Source organism: Giraffa tippelskirchi, chromosome 9 (assembly GCF_054371585.1).
Source record: "Giraffa tippelskirchi isolate mGirTip1 chromosome 9, T2T-mGirTip1v1.2.pri, whole genome shotgun sequence".
NCBI lineage: Eukaryota > Metazoa > Chordata > Mammalia > Artiodactyla > Giraffidae > Giraffa > Giraffa tippelskirchi.
In genome coordinates, this window is record NC_137283.1 from 40,602,824 (window position 1) to 40,620,724 (window position 17,901).

At 38.3% G+C, this 17,901-nt stretch overlaps 1 protein-coding gene across 1 annotated transcript in view; it reads right to left on the reverse strand.

Annotated features, from left to right (window-relative positions):
* Nucleotides 1–17,901, reverse strand: part of LOC145519833 (uncharacterized) — a 176,335-nt gene that overhangs the window by 64,934 nt on the left and 93,500 nt on the right. The window contains exon 5 of the mRNA XM_081524726.1: nucleotides 3,378–3,497. Coding sequence (XP_081380852.1) covers nucleotides 3,378–3,497 — 120 coding nt within the window. The remainder of the gene's footprint in view (nucleotides 1–3,377; nucleotides 3,498–17,901) is intronic.

Genomic DNA, 17,901 nt, shown 5'->3' on the forward strand with positions numbered 1-17,901 from the left:
GGACTGATGCTGAAGCTGAAGCTCCAGTATTTTGGTCATCTGATGTGAACAGATGACCCATTGAAAAAGTCCCTGATGCTGGGAAAGATTGAGGGTAGAAGGAGAAGAGGATGTCAGAGGATGAGATGGCTGGACGGTGTCACTGATGCAATGAACATGAACCTGGGCAAATTCCAGGAGATGGAGAGGGACAGGGAGGCCTGGTGTGCTGTAGTCCATGGGGTTGTAAAGAGTTGGACACGACTGGGTGATTGAACAAACATACAAGCAAATATGTACACATAGTTATAAAATACATGCATATGTGTGTGTGCATGACCCACAAACAGATACAATACCATATTAACTAATTAATACCATATTAATTAATTAAGCACTACAGACCAGAGCTAATGTTGGATCACTGGAAGTGCTCAGGCTTGAATAAACATTAATAACAGATGAGCTTTAAGACAAGACTCTAAGTAGGAAAAGACTCTTCCCACCTAAGGAGTATTCAATATCCTCTGCAATGGCCACAGGGGGAAAAAAGGACATAAGCACACTAGCATGCTAATCCTGCAGAGAGAGTGCAGCATCAGAGGAAAACGGAAAAAAAATACAAACTTGAGGTGTTCTGGAAAGGACACAGAACTCTAGTGACCCTGAGAGCAACCTGAGGAGCACACATAGGAGGCGCAAAGCCTCACACAGACATGAACTGATAAAATCTCAGGACTTAGTGGCCATACTTTGAATGAGTACAAGAGCAGGTAACAATATTCAGCTGTAAAGGTCTGGAAGCAAGAAATAGGCATCACAATGTAAACCAGACCAATTGGAAAAGGAAAACAGAGAAGAGTATCTGTACTGAAACAAAATATCCATTTAGCCATACTTGTTAGGGCTATCACCAGTTACCTTAGCAAGGAAGAAGAAAGAAGAAGAACTCACTTAGCAATATTAGAACTCACTTGTGTACTCAGTTGTACATATTTATCAGCATGGATGCAAATATTTTCAACAAGCAATGGTTATTGTTAAAGAGAAGTATGTGAATTGCAGGGATCCTGATTCTTTCTCTCTAGTTATGTAACATATTATATATTTATACATAGTTGACCAAACACATAGGCAGTGACTGGTGGGGGAGAACTAAACCATAAGACCATAAATAGCCATGTCCTAAAATGTCCAAAGCTTTATGACATAACTGATAACTAATAGGAGAAAAAAGCATATGTAGGATATCAGCAAAATGTGAAACCAAATTGCATTACAATTTGTCAGTTATTAAAGGATATATACATCTACCTAAGTCACATTTTATCCACTTTTATGTCAGGATTACACTTCTTGAATCTGAATTACATCAATTAGTACCATCTCTTCACCTCTCTGTAACACTGCTTCCCAATAGTTAAGAGGCATTCAGAGAATAGGGAACAAGGACACCATTGTTGAGCGACTTTGGATTTAAAAATCTACAAGGGTGCATAAAGACACAGAGACATGTTTAATGGGACAGCATAAAATAGTAGCTGGTCACTTGCCCCCAAAATCTTCACGGAATAGATCCATTTTGAAAGATGAGGAAAAGGCTTTGATATAAACTAATAGCAGGCTTGTTTAAGAGAGAGAGAACATATCTTTTTAAAAAATGTGAGAAGATAAAAAGCAGAGAGTCAACCTTCCCAAGACAGAAGTCTGAATAAGGGTCAAGCTGCCTTTCCCTAAACTGACTTGAACTTATTAACGTCTTGAATCTGAACACTGGCACTTGGAAATTTCAGAATAGCTCATCAATTTTTAGTACTTTTGCTTGAGGCCAGAAATGGAACAAGAACAAAAATAGTGCAGGTGTGCTTGCTTTTTATATGTGTTTCCACAAATTGAAAATGAACCCAAAGTGAAAAACTACTTACCTGAATCATTTTCTATGTCAGGACCACCACCTTGTATTTACATTTCTAAAAGTATTTACATACTCATCCTAGTGTGGTGGGGAAGACGTATGCATGCGGTCTAAGAACCTATGCTCAATATTGAAACTGTGCTGTTATTAAGGAAAGCTGGAGTTGCTAAAGTTCATGCTACTTATAAAAATATTTTTAAATGTTATCAAAATAATCATTCATATAACTTAAAATATGACAAAATGTACCTGGGGAATTTTAATTTGAACATTACTTTATTAACTTTTTCATGTAAACATTATTTTTACCTTATAGTTGAGCTTATAAAAGTGATATCTGAGACATAGTTGAAAGAATCAAATGACACTATGAAGGAAGGGTAGTTGCTTAGGAAAAATAGCAGTTTCTTGGGCCCTTCTCCCCTGATTTTTACTCTTTTGAAGATAATAACTTGCTTCTCTTTTAGGCAATTATTTTAGAATTTGCCTCCATATCTCTAAACAACACTTGTATCATTTTTAATCTTCCTTTTTTAATTTCCTCCTATGGAAGATTTAGCACCTTTTCCTACTCCTGCCACACACTCACACATTTGTCCCTTTGCTCACTATGTGCGTGGGTGCACGCTAAGTTGCTTCAGTCATGTCTGACTCTGTGTGACCCTATGGACTGTAGCCTGACAAGCTCCTCTGTCCATGGGGCTTCTCCAAGCAAAAATACTGGAGTGGGTTGACATCCCCTCCTCTAGGGGATCTTTCTGACCCAGGGATAGAACCCACATCTCTTATGTCTCCTGCATTAGCAGGGGGGTTCTTTACCGCTAGCGCCACTTGGGAAGCCCTTGCTCATTACTAATGCAGATAAGAGGGGAAGATCAATAATCACGTGTTTTGATATTATGACTATATAAGTAACATCCACAGATGTGGTATGAAGTGAACTATGCTGTTTCTCTGCTATGATATTGTTCTCTCTGGAGCTAATAATTATATTACTTGTCATCATTTATTTAACATTATATATGTTTATCACTAATTCAAGCCCTCTTCGTCGGTTTTCTAATCCTCCTCTCAAGATAGACAGAGCAAGTTTCTATCAGTTTCGTTCTTCTGAAGAAGCCTCCGTTTGAGCCTCTGATCTGTTCTAATCCATGGTTTAATCCCAGGAAACCAAAGACACTCCTAGAATAAGAGTAGATTGAACTGCGGTGGAACTGCATGGAAGGTGGAAGAATTGGTGTCTTCCCCCTGCCTGAATGCACATGCTAAACGGCCATGTAAAATGGACATGTCAGTGTTATTGGTAGATGATTTACCCAAACCAGCTAAGTTTCTGGGAAGTACATGGGCAAGGCCCACCCTGACTTACTACAGGCAGTGAAGAATAAATTATTGCTTCTGATCCCGCCCAAGTCTAAACTCATAGCCCAATGTCTACTCATCCTGTTTGGCTTATGCCTAACCACAAATGGAGTCTCATTACCCAGAGGAGGTGGATAAGAGACCACCAATTTCTTCTCTCTATTGGTGCTCTTTTCACTGGTGCTCCAATGATGCTTGGCACAGGGGACAACTGACTTTTGCACGCTTAAGTCCCAGGATGCTGGAGCCAAGAGGCAGAAAGAAAGGAAATAAAACTATGAATGTGGGAGTAACTTAGAAATTTAAATACACAGTTTGGAATGGAAAATAAAAGTTAATAAAGAAAAAATCTGTAGCCCAAAATGAGGGAAAATTTACATGAATAAACTATTGTTTTAAGTAATATTTTTAAAGTGGTAAATTAAAAGATTAAACTTTCCATAAAGTTGTTCGAATAAAATAATAATAGAATTAATTGTTCAAGAGATAAAGAATCCTGACATTTCAATACATAACTGCTAAACTGCTGAGGTTACACCAAGAAGTATGTTAGTGTAAAGAGAGGGGCTTTGCATCCTAGCTCAATGATATGTGAACTTGGGGCATGTTTTAACTCCCCTGAGCCTCTCCATTCTTCAAAATGGAGAAAAGATTATTTACTTTATGATTGTTGTGAGCATTAAGAACACACCGATGGCATGCCAGGTCTACACATTTCATAAGCATATACAATATAATTGTACCATTCATAAAATACAGTAGTAAGAAATGGAGAATATAAATACATAGCTGTATTTGCTTAAATTTGCACAAAGAAACCCTAGGAGAATAAATATGTAGGAAATAGTATAGTTTCTTAGCCCAGGGGGAAGAGAGAAAAAAAGGATGAATGGGAGAATATAGAAGTGAGATTTTTCACTGTACCTCTTTATTTTGTTTTGATTGGTTTCACAGTAAATTTAAAATCTACTCTCTATCCATCAGGTCTAGATGTTTTGCATGATACTCAGTCATGTCTTATGTTTTTGATCATAAATAATCACTCTTACAGATTCAGCTCCACAACCATGACTTCATTTTCTGTGACCTTCTATAACTGCCAGTTAGCAACAAACGCAAAATGTAGTTCTACCTGTTTGCATCAGACTTTCAACTACCTAGTGAAAACCAGCTCTGCGTCCTTGTGTCACAACCACAGCCATGAGCAAATCACAGATGCGCTGATTTTCGGTATCTACATAATTCACTACTGTTTCAGATTCTACCTTCCTTTTTTTTTTAATTCTAAGGGAAATACTTTTGGCAAACTGGATTTCTTTGGTAATAACAAATGATCTATCTCAGAAATGTTCAGCCAAAATAAACAATTATTGACTACAGTATCTAATATTAATTCCAATCTCTGCTAATGTCAATTGTTTTACTACCTTGCTGAGACATGCTCATGTTGAGAATAAAAAAAATACAGTGTAGAAAATGAGATAATAATGCTTTAATGTATTAAAGTAGGAGGAAATTTTTTTTTTCACATATGGTTTGTTTTTCCTGGATGAGTAGAGGAAGGAATATAGGTGAGGACACTTTTACTTCATATTCTGTCTTGGTGTTAAAACTTTCTGCTCAAGGAATCTAAAGAAAAATTATTACTTGTGATAAGTTCTTTATATTCAAAATTTGACACATTACAAGGTTTGCCAATGACATTGTTCATATAGACCTCAAATCCTTCTGCTTTCTTTTCTCTCTTGGGGGAAAATTTTCTTTAAAAAGAACTGAGGCTCATTTGAACTACATAACTCTACTTTTTTTTTCAGCTCTGATAACTCAGGAAATGAAAATGTAAGCTATTCATGCTTAAAATGAAGATGTACTATAATTGGAGAACCAGGAAAAACATTAACCTAGTTAAAACACATGTCTTTTATTAGGGGAGGAGCAAGAGTGAAAAAATAGTTATGTTTTCAATATTTCTGGCTTTATTTTCATAGAGGCTGGTACCAAAATTTGATGATCTTAGAATATGCCAATTTAGGGAAGGAAACAGAGATTCAACACTCCAAGGGATTTTTCTGTAGGATCTATAATTCCAAGTATACTGTTTCCTGCCTAGTAGCAGGACAAAATGCAGCTTGACTAAAGTGACAGGTCTAAGCTATAAAGAGTTAATCCTGAAATTCAGGCTTTTCAATTTCAGTTGAAATTAATTAAGCTAAAGGTACATATGACCTAGAAACTGTTTTCACATCTGTAAGCATATCAGTCTTTTCCTTTATGAAAAGACAACCTCTTTCTTCTATTGGCACTTGTAAAATTTCCCTTAGGATGGAAAAATAGAATCCCAATTGATGTTTGATGTTTTAATTGGAATTTTGAAGAAGAATTCATCAACCTTGAGTATGTGGGACTTTAAAGGTACAAATACATTTTTTGAGTTCCTCACTTAAAGTTTTCATTCACATTTTGTCTAGGTGAGAGTTGTTTGTACACTCATCTTATCCCCGTACCATCTTGTGTCCACTTCAGAGCATTGCACAGTGTTTCCCTTCTGCCTAGAATATTCTTTCCTGGGTCAGCACCTCCCAGCTTCCATATCACTCAGGTTTCAATTCAAAGAGAGGCCTTCAGTTCACGCCACTTGACTCTATCAGTTCAGTTCAGTTGCTCAGTCGTGTCCGACTCTTTGCGACCCCACGAATTGCAGCACGCAAGGCCTCCCTGCCCATCACCAACTCCCGGAGTTTACCCAAACTCATGTCCATCAAGTTGGTGATGCCATCAAGCCATCTCATCCTCTGTCGTCCTCTTCTCCTCCTGCCCCCAATCCTTCCCAGCATTAGGGTCTTTTCCAATGAGTCAACTCTTCGCATGAGGTAGCCAAAGTATTGGAGTTTCAGCTTCAACATCAGTCCTTCCAATGAACACCCAGGACTGACCTCCTTTAGGATGGACTGGTTGGATCTCCTTGCAGTCCAAGGGACTCTCAAGAGTCTTCTCCAACACCACAGTTCAAAAGCATTAATTCTTCAGTGCTCAGCTTTCTTCACCGTCCAACTCTCACATCGATACATGACTACTGGAAAAACCATAGCCTTGACTAGACGGACCTTTCTTGACAAAATAATGTCTCTGCTTTTTAATATGCTATTTAGGTTGATCATAACTTTCCTTCCAAGGAGTAAGTGTCTTTTAATTTCATGGCTGCAATCACCATCAGCAGTGATTTTTGGAGCCCAGAAAAATAAAGTCTGACACTGTTTCCACTGTTTCCCCATCTATTTCCCATGAAGTGATGGGACTAGATGCCATGATCTTAGTTTTCTGAATGTTGAGCTTTAAGCCAACTTTTTCACTCTCCTCTTTCACTTTCATCAAGAGGCTCTTTAGTTCTTCTTCACTTTCTGCCATAAGGGTGGTGTCATCTGCATATCTGAGGTTATTGATATTTGTCCCAGCAATCTTGATTCCAGCTTGGGTTTCTTCCAGCCCAGCGTTTCTCATGATGTACTCTGCATATAAGCTAAATAAGCATGGTGACACTACACAGCCTTGACGTACTCCTTTTCCTATTTGGAACCAGTCTGTTGTTCCATGTCCAATTCTAACTGTTGCACCCTGACCTGCATACAGGTTTCTCAAGAAGTAGGTCAGGTGGTCTGGTATTCCCATCTCTTTCAGAATTTTCCACAGTTTATTGTGATCCACACAGTCAAGGGCTTTGGCATAGTAAAATTAAACAGAAATAGATGTTTTTCTGGAACTCTCTTACTTTTTCGATGATCCAGCGGATGTTGGCAATTTGATCTCTGGTCCTCTGCCTTTTCTAAAACCAGCTTCAACATCTGGAAGTTCACAGTTCACGTATTGCTGAAGCCTGGCTTGGAGAATTTTGATCATTACTTTGCTAGCGTGTGAGATGAGTGCAACTGTGCGGTAATTTGAGCATTCTTTGGCATTGCCTTTCTTTGGGATTGGAATGAAAACTGACCTTTTCCAGTCCTGTGACCACTGCTGAGTTTTCCAAATTTGCTGGCATATTGAGTGCAGCACTTTCACAGCATCATCTTTCAGGATTTGAAATTTCAGGATTTGACTTCCTACTTTTGCATTCCAGTCCCCTATAATGAAAAGGACACCTTTTTGGGGTGTTAGTTCTAGAAGTCTTGTAGGTCTTCATAGAACCATTTGAGATCATTCTGTCGTTTTTGAGATTGCATCCAAGTACTGCATTTCGGATTCTCTTGTTCACCATGATGGCTACTCCATTTCTTCTAAGGGATTCCTGCCCACAGTAGTAGATATAATGGTCATCTGAGCTAAATTCACCTATTCCAGTCCATCTTAGTTCGCTGATTCCTAGAATGTCAATGTTCACTCTTGTCATCTCCTGTTTGACCACTTCCAATTTGCCTTGATTCATGGACCTAACATCCCAGGTTCATATGCAATATTGCTCTTTACAGCATCGAACTTTGCTTCTATCACCACAACTGGGTATTGTTTTTGTTTTGGGTCCATCCCTTCCTTCTTTCTGTACTTATTTCTCCACTGATCTCCAGTAGCATATTGGGCACCTACTGACCTGAGGAGTTCATCTTTCAGTGTCCTATCTTTTTGCCTTTTCATACTGTTCATGGGGTTCTCAAGGCAAGAATACTGAAGTGGTTTGCCATTCTCTTCTCCAGTGGACCACATTCTGTCAGACCTCTCCACCGTGACCCATCCATCTTGGGTGGCCCCACACAGCATGGCTTAGTTTCATTGAGTTAGACAAGGCTGTGGTCCATGTGATCAGATTGGCTAGTTGTCTGTGATTGTGGTTTCAGTCTGTCTGCCCTCTGATGCCCTCTCTCAGTGCCAACCGTCTTACGTGGTTTTCTCTTACCTTGGATGTGGGGTATCTCTTCACGGCTGCTCCAGCAAAGCGCAGCCGCTGCTCCTTACCTTCGATGCGGGTACTTTACTCTATATTGTTTTCAAATTCTTATTTATGAACTTATTTATATGTTTATTTCTGTTTCTTTCCAACTATAATCTTAGTTCATCAAAACCAGGGTATCTGTCTTCTTTACCACTACTGCTTGTGCTTAAAATAGCACCTGGTCCAATACTGACTCATAAATGATTGTAAACTCCTTAACAACAACAATACAGTTTTTCTTCAGCCCTCAGAAATTATATGGATATAGTAGCCCAGCTGGTAAAGAATTTGCCTGCAATGGGGGAGACCTGGGTTTGATCCCTGGGTTGGGAAGAATCCAAAGTATTCTTGCCTGGAGAATCCCCATGGACAGAGGAGCCTACAGAGAACCTGGCGGACTACAGTCCATGGGGCTGCAAAGAGTTGGACATGACTGAGTGACTAAGCACAACACAGTAGCTAACTAAGTTGCACAGGATTATACCACTATCCTTAAAGGTGAACAAATGAAACTGCTCACTCAAATCAAGTTTAAAATCAAAAGAAATATTTAGAAAAACACTAGATCCTCAGGTCTAGATTCAAAGTAAATGAAAAAGTAAGACTAAAAATTTTTTTTGAATATTTGTGACCTTCTTTTGCTAACTGAAAGTCATAAAATCTGATTTCAAGTCCATAATAAACTGTGGAATTGAACCATAAGTCATCATAGTTTGAATCCATACTTGATAAGGATATGGGAAGGAGGATATTGTAACTCCTTCACAGTACTATGATGATTCAGTTTAATAATGTGACTACTATCACTGAAAGTGTTAGTTGCTCAGTTGTGTCTGACTCTTTGTGACCCCATGGACTGCAGCCCGCCAGGCTCCTCTGTCCTTGAAATTCTCCAGGCAAGAATACTGGAGTAGGCAGTCATTCCTTTCTTCAGAGGATCTTTCCAACCCAGGAACTGAACCCGGATCTCCTGCATTGAAGGCATATTCTTTACCATTTGAGCCACCAGAGAAGCCCATCATTACTAATTTAACAGAAATAATTAAGGTATATTTAAGAAGACTTTTGTACCAAAATGTGTCTTCAAAATGGGAGGAAAAATACTATGTTGTCAGGAAAGAGACAAATAAAAAATAAAAGAAATATTTATAGAAGAATCTGACTAAAAACACACTTTTACCTGTTTAGTTATATTAAGCATGTAAGTATATTAAGTACAATATGTATAAAACAGCTGTTGTGCAGGTAAAAAGTAGTTAAAAATCAATAATTACTTGTGGTTAACCTTTCCACATACTCAAGATTTCCTAAATATAAGACATTGTGATGGCAATTGGCAAACTATATCATTTAATGCTCCCAACAAACTTATGAGGATTACCCCTATTTTACAGTTGAAGAGGCTTAGAGAAACTAACCAACTCTCCAATGTCAAAGAGTTAGCCAGTGCCAAAGCAAGGAAAGATTCAAACCTGAATCTCTCAGTCTCCACAGCCCATTCTGTTTCTATATTACCTTACATTCTGTAAGCATGCGTTTTGTGTTTGTTTTTACTAAGCACAGTTGAAATAATATTATATTAGTTTCAGATGTACAAAATAGTAATATTCTATCCTTTACATATTTTGTGCCTTCTCATCTCCCCTCCAGTAACCCATTCATCTCCCCTCCAGTAACCTTTCATCTCCTCTCCAGTAACCACTAGATTGTTCCCTGTATCTATGAGTCTGTTTCTGTCTTATTATATTTGTATGCTTGTTTTACTTTTTAGATTCCACATATAAGTGAAAACATACAATATTTATCTTTTTCTGAACTATTATACTAAGCATAATACCCTTTAAGTCCATCCATGTTGTCACAAATGGCAAAATCTCATCCTTTTTTATGGTTGAGTAATATGCCATTATTTACAGTGGAATATTATCCATTCATCTTCTTTACCCATGAATTTGTTCATCAACGCTTAGGTTGCTTCCATATCTTGGCTTTGGTAAATAATGCTGCCATGAATATTAACATGCATGTATCTTTTCAAATTTGCTTTTGTTTTCTCCATATACATACCCAGGAGTGGCATTGCTGGGTTGTGTGCTAGTTTTATTTTTGACTTTTTGAGGAATTTCCATACTGTTTTCCATAGTAGCAGTACTAATTTAACCTGTATACAGATACCCTTTCATCCACATCCTCTACAATGTTTGTTAAGAAATCTTTTTGAGAATAGCCATTCTGACTGTTATGAGATGATATCTCATTGTAGTTTTGATGTGCATTTCCCTATGGCTAGTAATGCTGAGCACTTTTTAATGGCTCTGTTGGCCATCTGTATATGTTCTGTGGGAAAAGGTCTTTCTTGAGACAAAAAAAAAACCTGGAAGTCTTATGATCCCTAACTACAGTGTATACTACAAAGCTACATTAATCTAAACATCATGGTACTGGCACAGAAAGAGATACATAGATCAATGGAACAGAATAGACAGCCTAGAAAAAAAAAAAACCCCTCATATGCTCCATTAACCTATGACAAGTTCAGTTCAGTCGCTCAGTCATGGCCAAGTCTTTGCAACCCAATGGACTGCAACACGCCAGGCTTCCCTGTTCATCACCAACCCCTGGAGCTTACTCATTCATGTCCATCAAGTCGCTGATGCCATCCAACCATCTTATCCTTTGTCGTCCTCTTCTCCTCCCACCTTCAATCTTTCCCAGCATCAGGGTCTTTTCAAATGAGTCAGTTCTTCACATCAAACAGCCCAAATATTGGAGCTTCAGCTTCAGCATCAGTCCTTCCAATGAATATTCAGGACTGATTTCCTTTAGGATTGACTGGTTTGATCTCCTTGCAGTCCAAGGGACTCTCAAGAGTCTTCTCCAACACCACAGTTCAAAAGCATCAATCCTTTAGTGCTCAGCTTTCTTTATGGTCCAACTCTCACACCCATACATGACTACTGGAAACACCATAGCTTTGACTAGTCGGACCTTTGCTGGCAAAGTAATATCTCTGCTTTTTAATATCCTGTCTAGGTTGGTCATAGTTTTTCTTCCACGGAGCAACTGTCTTTCAATTTCATTAAAAGCATCTTTTAATTTTATAACAAAGAAGGAAAGAATATATAATGGGAAAAGACAGTCTCTTTAATAAGTGGTGCTGGTAAAACTGGACAGTTACTTATAAAAAACAAAATCAGAACATTTTCTCACATCATATACAAAAATAAACTCAAAATAGATTACATACCTAAATGTAAGACCTGAAACCATAAAACTCCTAAAGAAAGCATAGTCAATATGTTCTTTGATATTGGTCTTAGCAATGTTTTTTTTTTTTTTTTGATCTGTCTCCCCAGGCAAGGGGAACAAAAACAAAAATAAACAAATGGAAGTGAATCAAACTTAAACCTTTTGCACAGTGAAGGAAATCATCAGCAAAACAAAATAGCAACCTACAGAATGGGAGAATATATTTGCAAATTATATCTCAAATAAGGGTAACTATCCAAAACATTTTAAAACTCATACAACTCAATATCCAAAAACAAAGAATCCAATTTTTTAAATAGGCAAAGGACCTGTAAGCATCTGTTTTTTTAACTAATTACCAATATGTTTGCCTATAAGTTCCTATATTCATTGCTGGTTGGATATCCAAGGCTGGATACTTAAAATTCAGCCTTATAATCAATCCTTTTTACACTGCCATTAACAAATAAAATAAGAAAAAGGAATCGCCCCTTGAGATACATCAGGATGGTAGCCACGTCATTTCTCAGACCAATATTTACGTTCCTATGAGGCAAGGGCAAGCTTTGTTTTCATCTTTAAAAGTTTATTTTTCTGCTATTAATTTGGAGGATACATGGAAAGCAAGCTTACAGGCTAAGTGAAATTGTGAAAAGAAAGACACAATTAGAAATAATGTAGTTGGATTCACATGAATCATTTGGGCTCTGGGACAAATGTACAGTAAATTGAGCTCAGTCCAGAGAAAATGTAGATAAAATGAGTTTAGCAGCAAATAATAAGATGTAAAAATACATATTTTATGGAACAATACTTCAGGTTAATAGCTAGGAAGCTGCTTTAAGAATTAAGGCAGAACAATTCTCATAGAATCCACTAGTCTGTACAACAGACATGGCAAAACAAACAGATATAGTAGATAAGGTGATGGCTGTTGCTGGAGGCTTACTGGTCAAATATAAAATAGTAATGACATTGACAATTTTTTGATATGGTGAAGGGAATTACAAATGTCATTCAGTAGGGAGTTGGCTACCTCCCCATAATCATTTTCAAATATTATCAGAAAATTAAGTGCCCTCTAAGTCTATGCTACGACCAGTAATGCTGAAGAAGCTGAAGTTGACCGGTTCTATGAAGACCTACAAGACCTTCTAGAATTAACATCCAAAAAAGATGTCCTTTTCATTATAGGGGACTGGAATGCAAAAGTAGGAAGTCAAGAAACACCGGGTGTAACAGGCAAATTTGGCCTTGGGGTACAGAATGAAGCAGGGCAAAGGCTAATAGAGTTTTCCCAAGAGAATGCACTGGTCATGGCAAACACCCTCTTCCAACAACACAAGAGAAGACTCTACACATGGTCATCACCAGATGGTCAACACTGAAATCAGACTGATTATATTCTTTGCAGCCAAAGATGGAGAAGCTCTATACAGTGAGCAAAAACAAGACCAAGAGCTGACTGTGGCTCAGATCATGAACCCCTTATTGCCAAATTCAGACTTAAACCGAATAAAGTAGGGAAAACCACTAGACCATTCAGGTATGACCTAAATCAAATCCCTTATGATTATACAGTGGAAGTGGCAGATAGATTTAAGGGACTAGATCTGATAGAGTGCCTGATGAACTATGGACGGAGGTTCATGACATTGTACAGGAGACAGGGATCAAGATCATCCCCAAGAAAACAAAATGCAAAAAACCAAAATGGCTGTCTGAGGAGGCCTTACAAAGAGCTGTGAGAGGAAGAGAAGTGAAAAAGCAAAGCAGAAAAGAAAAGATATACCCATCTGAATGCAGAGTTCCAAAGACTACCAGTGAGAGATAAGAAAGCCTTCCTCAGTGATCAGTGCAAACAAATAGAGGAAAACAACAGAATGGGAAAGACTAGGGATCTCTTCAAGAAAATTAAAGATACCAAGGGAACATGTCATGTAAAGATGGGCTCAATCAAGGACAGAAATGGCATGGACCTAACAGAAGCAGAAGATATTAAGAAGAGGTGCCAAGAATACACAGAAGAACTGTACAAAGATGATTTTTACAACCCAGATGATCACGGTGTGATCACTCACCTAGAGCCAGACATCCTGGAATGTAAAGTAAGTGGGCCTTAGGAAGTATCACTATGAACAAAGCTAGTGGAGGTGATGGAATTCCAGTTGAGCTATTTCAAATCCTGAAAGATGATGCTGTGAAAGTGCTTCACTCAATATGCCAGCAAATCTGGAAAACGCAGCAGTGGCCACAAGACTGGAAAAGGTCAGTTTTCATTTCAAATCTCAAAGAAAGGCAATGTCAAAGAATGCTCAAACTACCACACAATTGCACTCATCTCACATGCTAGCAAAGCAATGATCAAAATTCTCCAAGCCAGGTTTCAACAATATGTGAACCCTGAACTTCCATATGTTCAAGCTGGGCTTAGAAAAGGCAGAGGATCCAGAGATCAAATTGCCAACATTCTCTGGATCATTGAAAAAGCAAGCGAGTTCCAGAAAAACATCTATTTCTGCTTTATTGACTATGCCCAAAGCCTTTGACTGTGTGGATCACCACAACTTGTGGAAAGTTCTGAAAGAGATGGGAATACCAGACCACCTGACCTGCCTCCTGAGAAATCTGTATGCAGGTCAAGAAGCAACAGTCCGAACTGAACATGGAACAACAGACAGGTTCCAAATAGGAAAAGGAGTACATCAAGGCTGTCTGTTGTCATCCTGTTTATTTAACTTATATGCAGAGTACATCATGAGAAATGCTGGGCTGGATGAAGCACAAGCTAGAATCAAGGTTGCCGGGAGAAATATCAATAACCTCAGATATGCGGATGACACCACCCTTATGGCAGAAAGTGAAGAACTAAAGCCTCTTGATGAAAGTGAAAGTGGAGAGTGAAAAAGTTGGCTTAAAGCTCAACATTCAGAAAACTAAGATCATGGCATCTGGTCCCATCACTTCATGGGAAATAGATGGGGAAACAGTGGAAACAGTGGCAGACTTTATTGTTTTGGGCTCCAAAATCACTGCAGATGGTGACTTCGGCCATGAAATTAAAGCACACTTACTCCTTGGAGGAAAAACTGACCAACCTAGACAGCATATTAAAAAGCAGAGACATTACTTTGTCAACAAAGGTCTGTCTAGTTAAGGCTATGGTTATTCAAGTAGTCATGTATGGAAGTGAGAGTTGGATATAAAGAAAGCTGAGTGCCAAAGAATTGATGCTTTTGAACTGTGGTGTTGGAGAAGACTCTTGAGAGTCCCTTGGACTGCAAGGAGATCCAACCAGTCCATCCTAAAGGAAATTGGTCCTGAATATTCATTGGAAGGACTGATGCTGAAGCTGAAACTCCAATACTTTAGTCTCCTGATGCAAAGAGCTGACTCATTTGAAAAGACACTGATGCTGGGAAAGATGGAAGGCGAGAGGAGCAGGGGACGACAAAGGATTAGATGGTTGATGGCATCATCGACTCAACGGACATGAGTTTGAGTAAATTCCGGGAGTTGGTGATGGACAGGGAGGCCTGGCGTGCTGCAATCCATGGGTCGCAAAGAGTCGGCCATGACTGAGCGACTGAACTGAACTGAACTGAAGGCATGAGTGATTAAGACAAGACATATCTGAATCTTTACTCTACTTTTATTAGCTTTAAGATGCCGGGAAGGCATCAACTTCTCTAAAGTTTCTGATCAAGTAAAATAGAATTAATAGTAACCACCTCACAGAGTGTTTAATAATAAATAAGATGGTGTATGTGAGAAGAGTTTGTGATCTGTACAGCATTATAAAAATGAAAATTTACAATGTTAATAATGATAAAAGTTAAAATAAAATCAAAGGTAATGTCCTACAGGAAGTATTATGATCTCAATTATGGAAAATTAAAATACATGTGTTGGTAAGTCCTTAAAAATAATATTAGTACCATGACTAGTGAGTTGCAAGTCTGTGATTTTAGGTGAAAAAGCAAATAGTATACAGCATGATTTTATTTCAATAACAATCTGTGCTTGTATGCTTCAACATATTTATAAACAGAAGGAGAAGTTTATGGAATGTGTTATTTTAGTCTATCAGGAGAGAGAGATACAGATTTTTTCAATTTTCATATAAAGCATATACACATCTGCATACACACATAACTTGAATAATTTGCATTATCCACAAGTTCATATAATATTTGGAATTTGAGAAACAAAGGGAATTTTTAAAAATAACATTGCTAATAAAACCCTTGAGAGCAATATTAATTAATACCCCAAAAATGTCACCCAAGTGTGCAGCAGCATCCAGACTTGTAGAAGTGTTCTAGTTGACTATCCAACATACTTCAAGTCACCTTTGAACTATCAATCCAAACCAACAACATGAGGCAGCTTCCCTGACCAACAAAATCACCCTCATAATGTCAAAGAAAAGAGTACATTGTGGGATCTGAACCTAATCTGAGGGTCCAGCGGCTGTGGGGCATCTGAAACTCTGATGGAATGGTTCAGAGGCAGAGGGAGAGGTTATTAAGACCTCAGTGCATAGCATGAAGCTCTTTAAATCTGGGAGCATCCAGGCCACTCAAGAGCTTGTTCTACCTTAACTGCATAGTGGAACTATTATGTTGTATTGACATGTTTAGTTTCAAGCCATTTTAGTTATGTTTTCCACAGCCTGTTAGTAGGGGAAATTAGTGGCCATATCTTCTATTTCTTTATAATTCCCTTAGAAAAGGCTCTTAGAGTATGAAAACTCTATAAAGGGATGCTGACAGGATATAAGCTTATACTTATGCTTAAGGGCTCTAAGTCAGAGAAATCCTAATAAGAATTAATAAATGAACTTTAAATAAACCTGTCTAACTCTGTTTCTCTTTTGTAATCCTATGCTTTTCATTTTCATGCAGGTCAGGTTGTGTAGAGAGAAATTACGTTTGCCAGAGCAGATGCTTCTGTGACAAATCAAAGGAGTTGGGGATGTTTAGGAGGGAAAATGGAAATCTCTATAAGCAAGGCAGTATTTCTTGATTTTTAGTGACTTCTCCCAATTGTTCCTAAGTTTTCCCAAGTGTTTGAAGCGGTCCACTCAGCTGTAGCCCTGTCCAGAGAAAGAGTCTCCCACAAAAGTAATATTTCCTCAACTTCTGGAAGCAGAGAGCAAAATGTTGTCACTTCATCAAAAATGTTCTTATTTCCTCTGGAAACACTTCTTCGAATTTAGGAACCTTTTTACTTTTGCCAAGGAGTCCTGAGGTACTTTAACTTCAGCGGCAATTTGAGGATGAGACCTAGATTGGCCCTTGGCTTTTCCAGCTGACCCTGCCATGTCTTCAAAACAACATTCCAAACCATAGAGGAAAAGCTTTGAAAGAGGCCAAAGGCTTTGAAACTGATATTCTTCTGTCTAAATTGAGAGATGAGCTGGTACAAAGAGGAGTACTCTTCTAATCTATTAAAATAAATGACACATAAAGAGGGTGTTCAGTTCAGTTCAGTCGCTCAGTTGTGTCCAACTCTTTGCGACCCCATGGATCACAGCACCTAAACGAATGTGGATTGCTCCTTGTAGAGAGGGTTGCTCCAGCTATGCAATGGAATGGGGTCAACATGTGAAAGACATGAACCCAGCAAGGGTCCTTTGAACATGAAACGTTGTCTGCAGGCTACACAGAATATATTGAACTCTATTCTAGCAATATTTACTGCGCCTAGCAGTCCTGAGGTCCTCAGGATGAAGAAGGCCCAGCTTGGGGACACTCAAACAAACACATTTAAAGACAGTCTTTCCTTCACCTTCAGGGTATAATAACAGCACCAAAAATTCTCAGGACTATACTCAGAGAACCTAAGTGAAAGTCCCTCAGTTGTGTCCCACTCTATGACCCACAGACTGCAGCCTTCCAGGCTCCTCTGTCCATGGAATTCTCCAGGCAAGCATACTGGAGTGGGTTGCCATTTCCTTCTCCACATAGTCAGAGAACCTAAAAGTTACGTGAAAGGAAAAGTTCAAAGGGGAGTAATTCTCCAAAGGTTGGCAAAGGAGAAAAAATAAATTAAGGTAGTAGAGGAGCTGCAAATCCAATGATTTGAGTAGTTCTAAAACTATTGATATATTTCTCACTAGTACGCAGTGTTGGAAATGCTGGATCTCCAGGGCTTTCTGATCTCCAGGGCTTTATTTCTGGTGAGATATCTTCTCACATTCTTATGGGCAGAATAAAAAAAGAAGTTCTAACAGAGTCAAAGTTGCAAGCAAAAAAAAAAAAAAAAATCTAACAAAAATTGAAATATGGACAGATATTTAAAGTGTGGTTATCCTTTTATAGACTTGTTTTATAAAAATCTACTAAATATTAGCTTTAAAGAATCTCTGAATCTGAATTCAGAAAATTCAGAATTCAGAAAATTAGCTTTCTCAATCTCAGTAAAAGGACTTATACAGAAAATCCAAGGAGTTTTTTAGAAAACCTTACAGTTT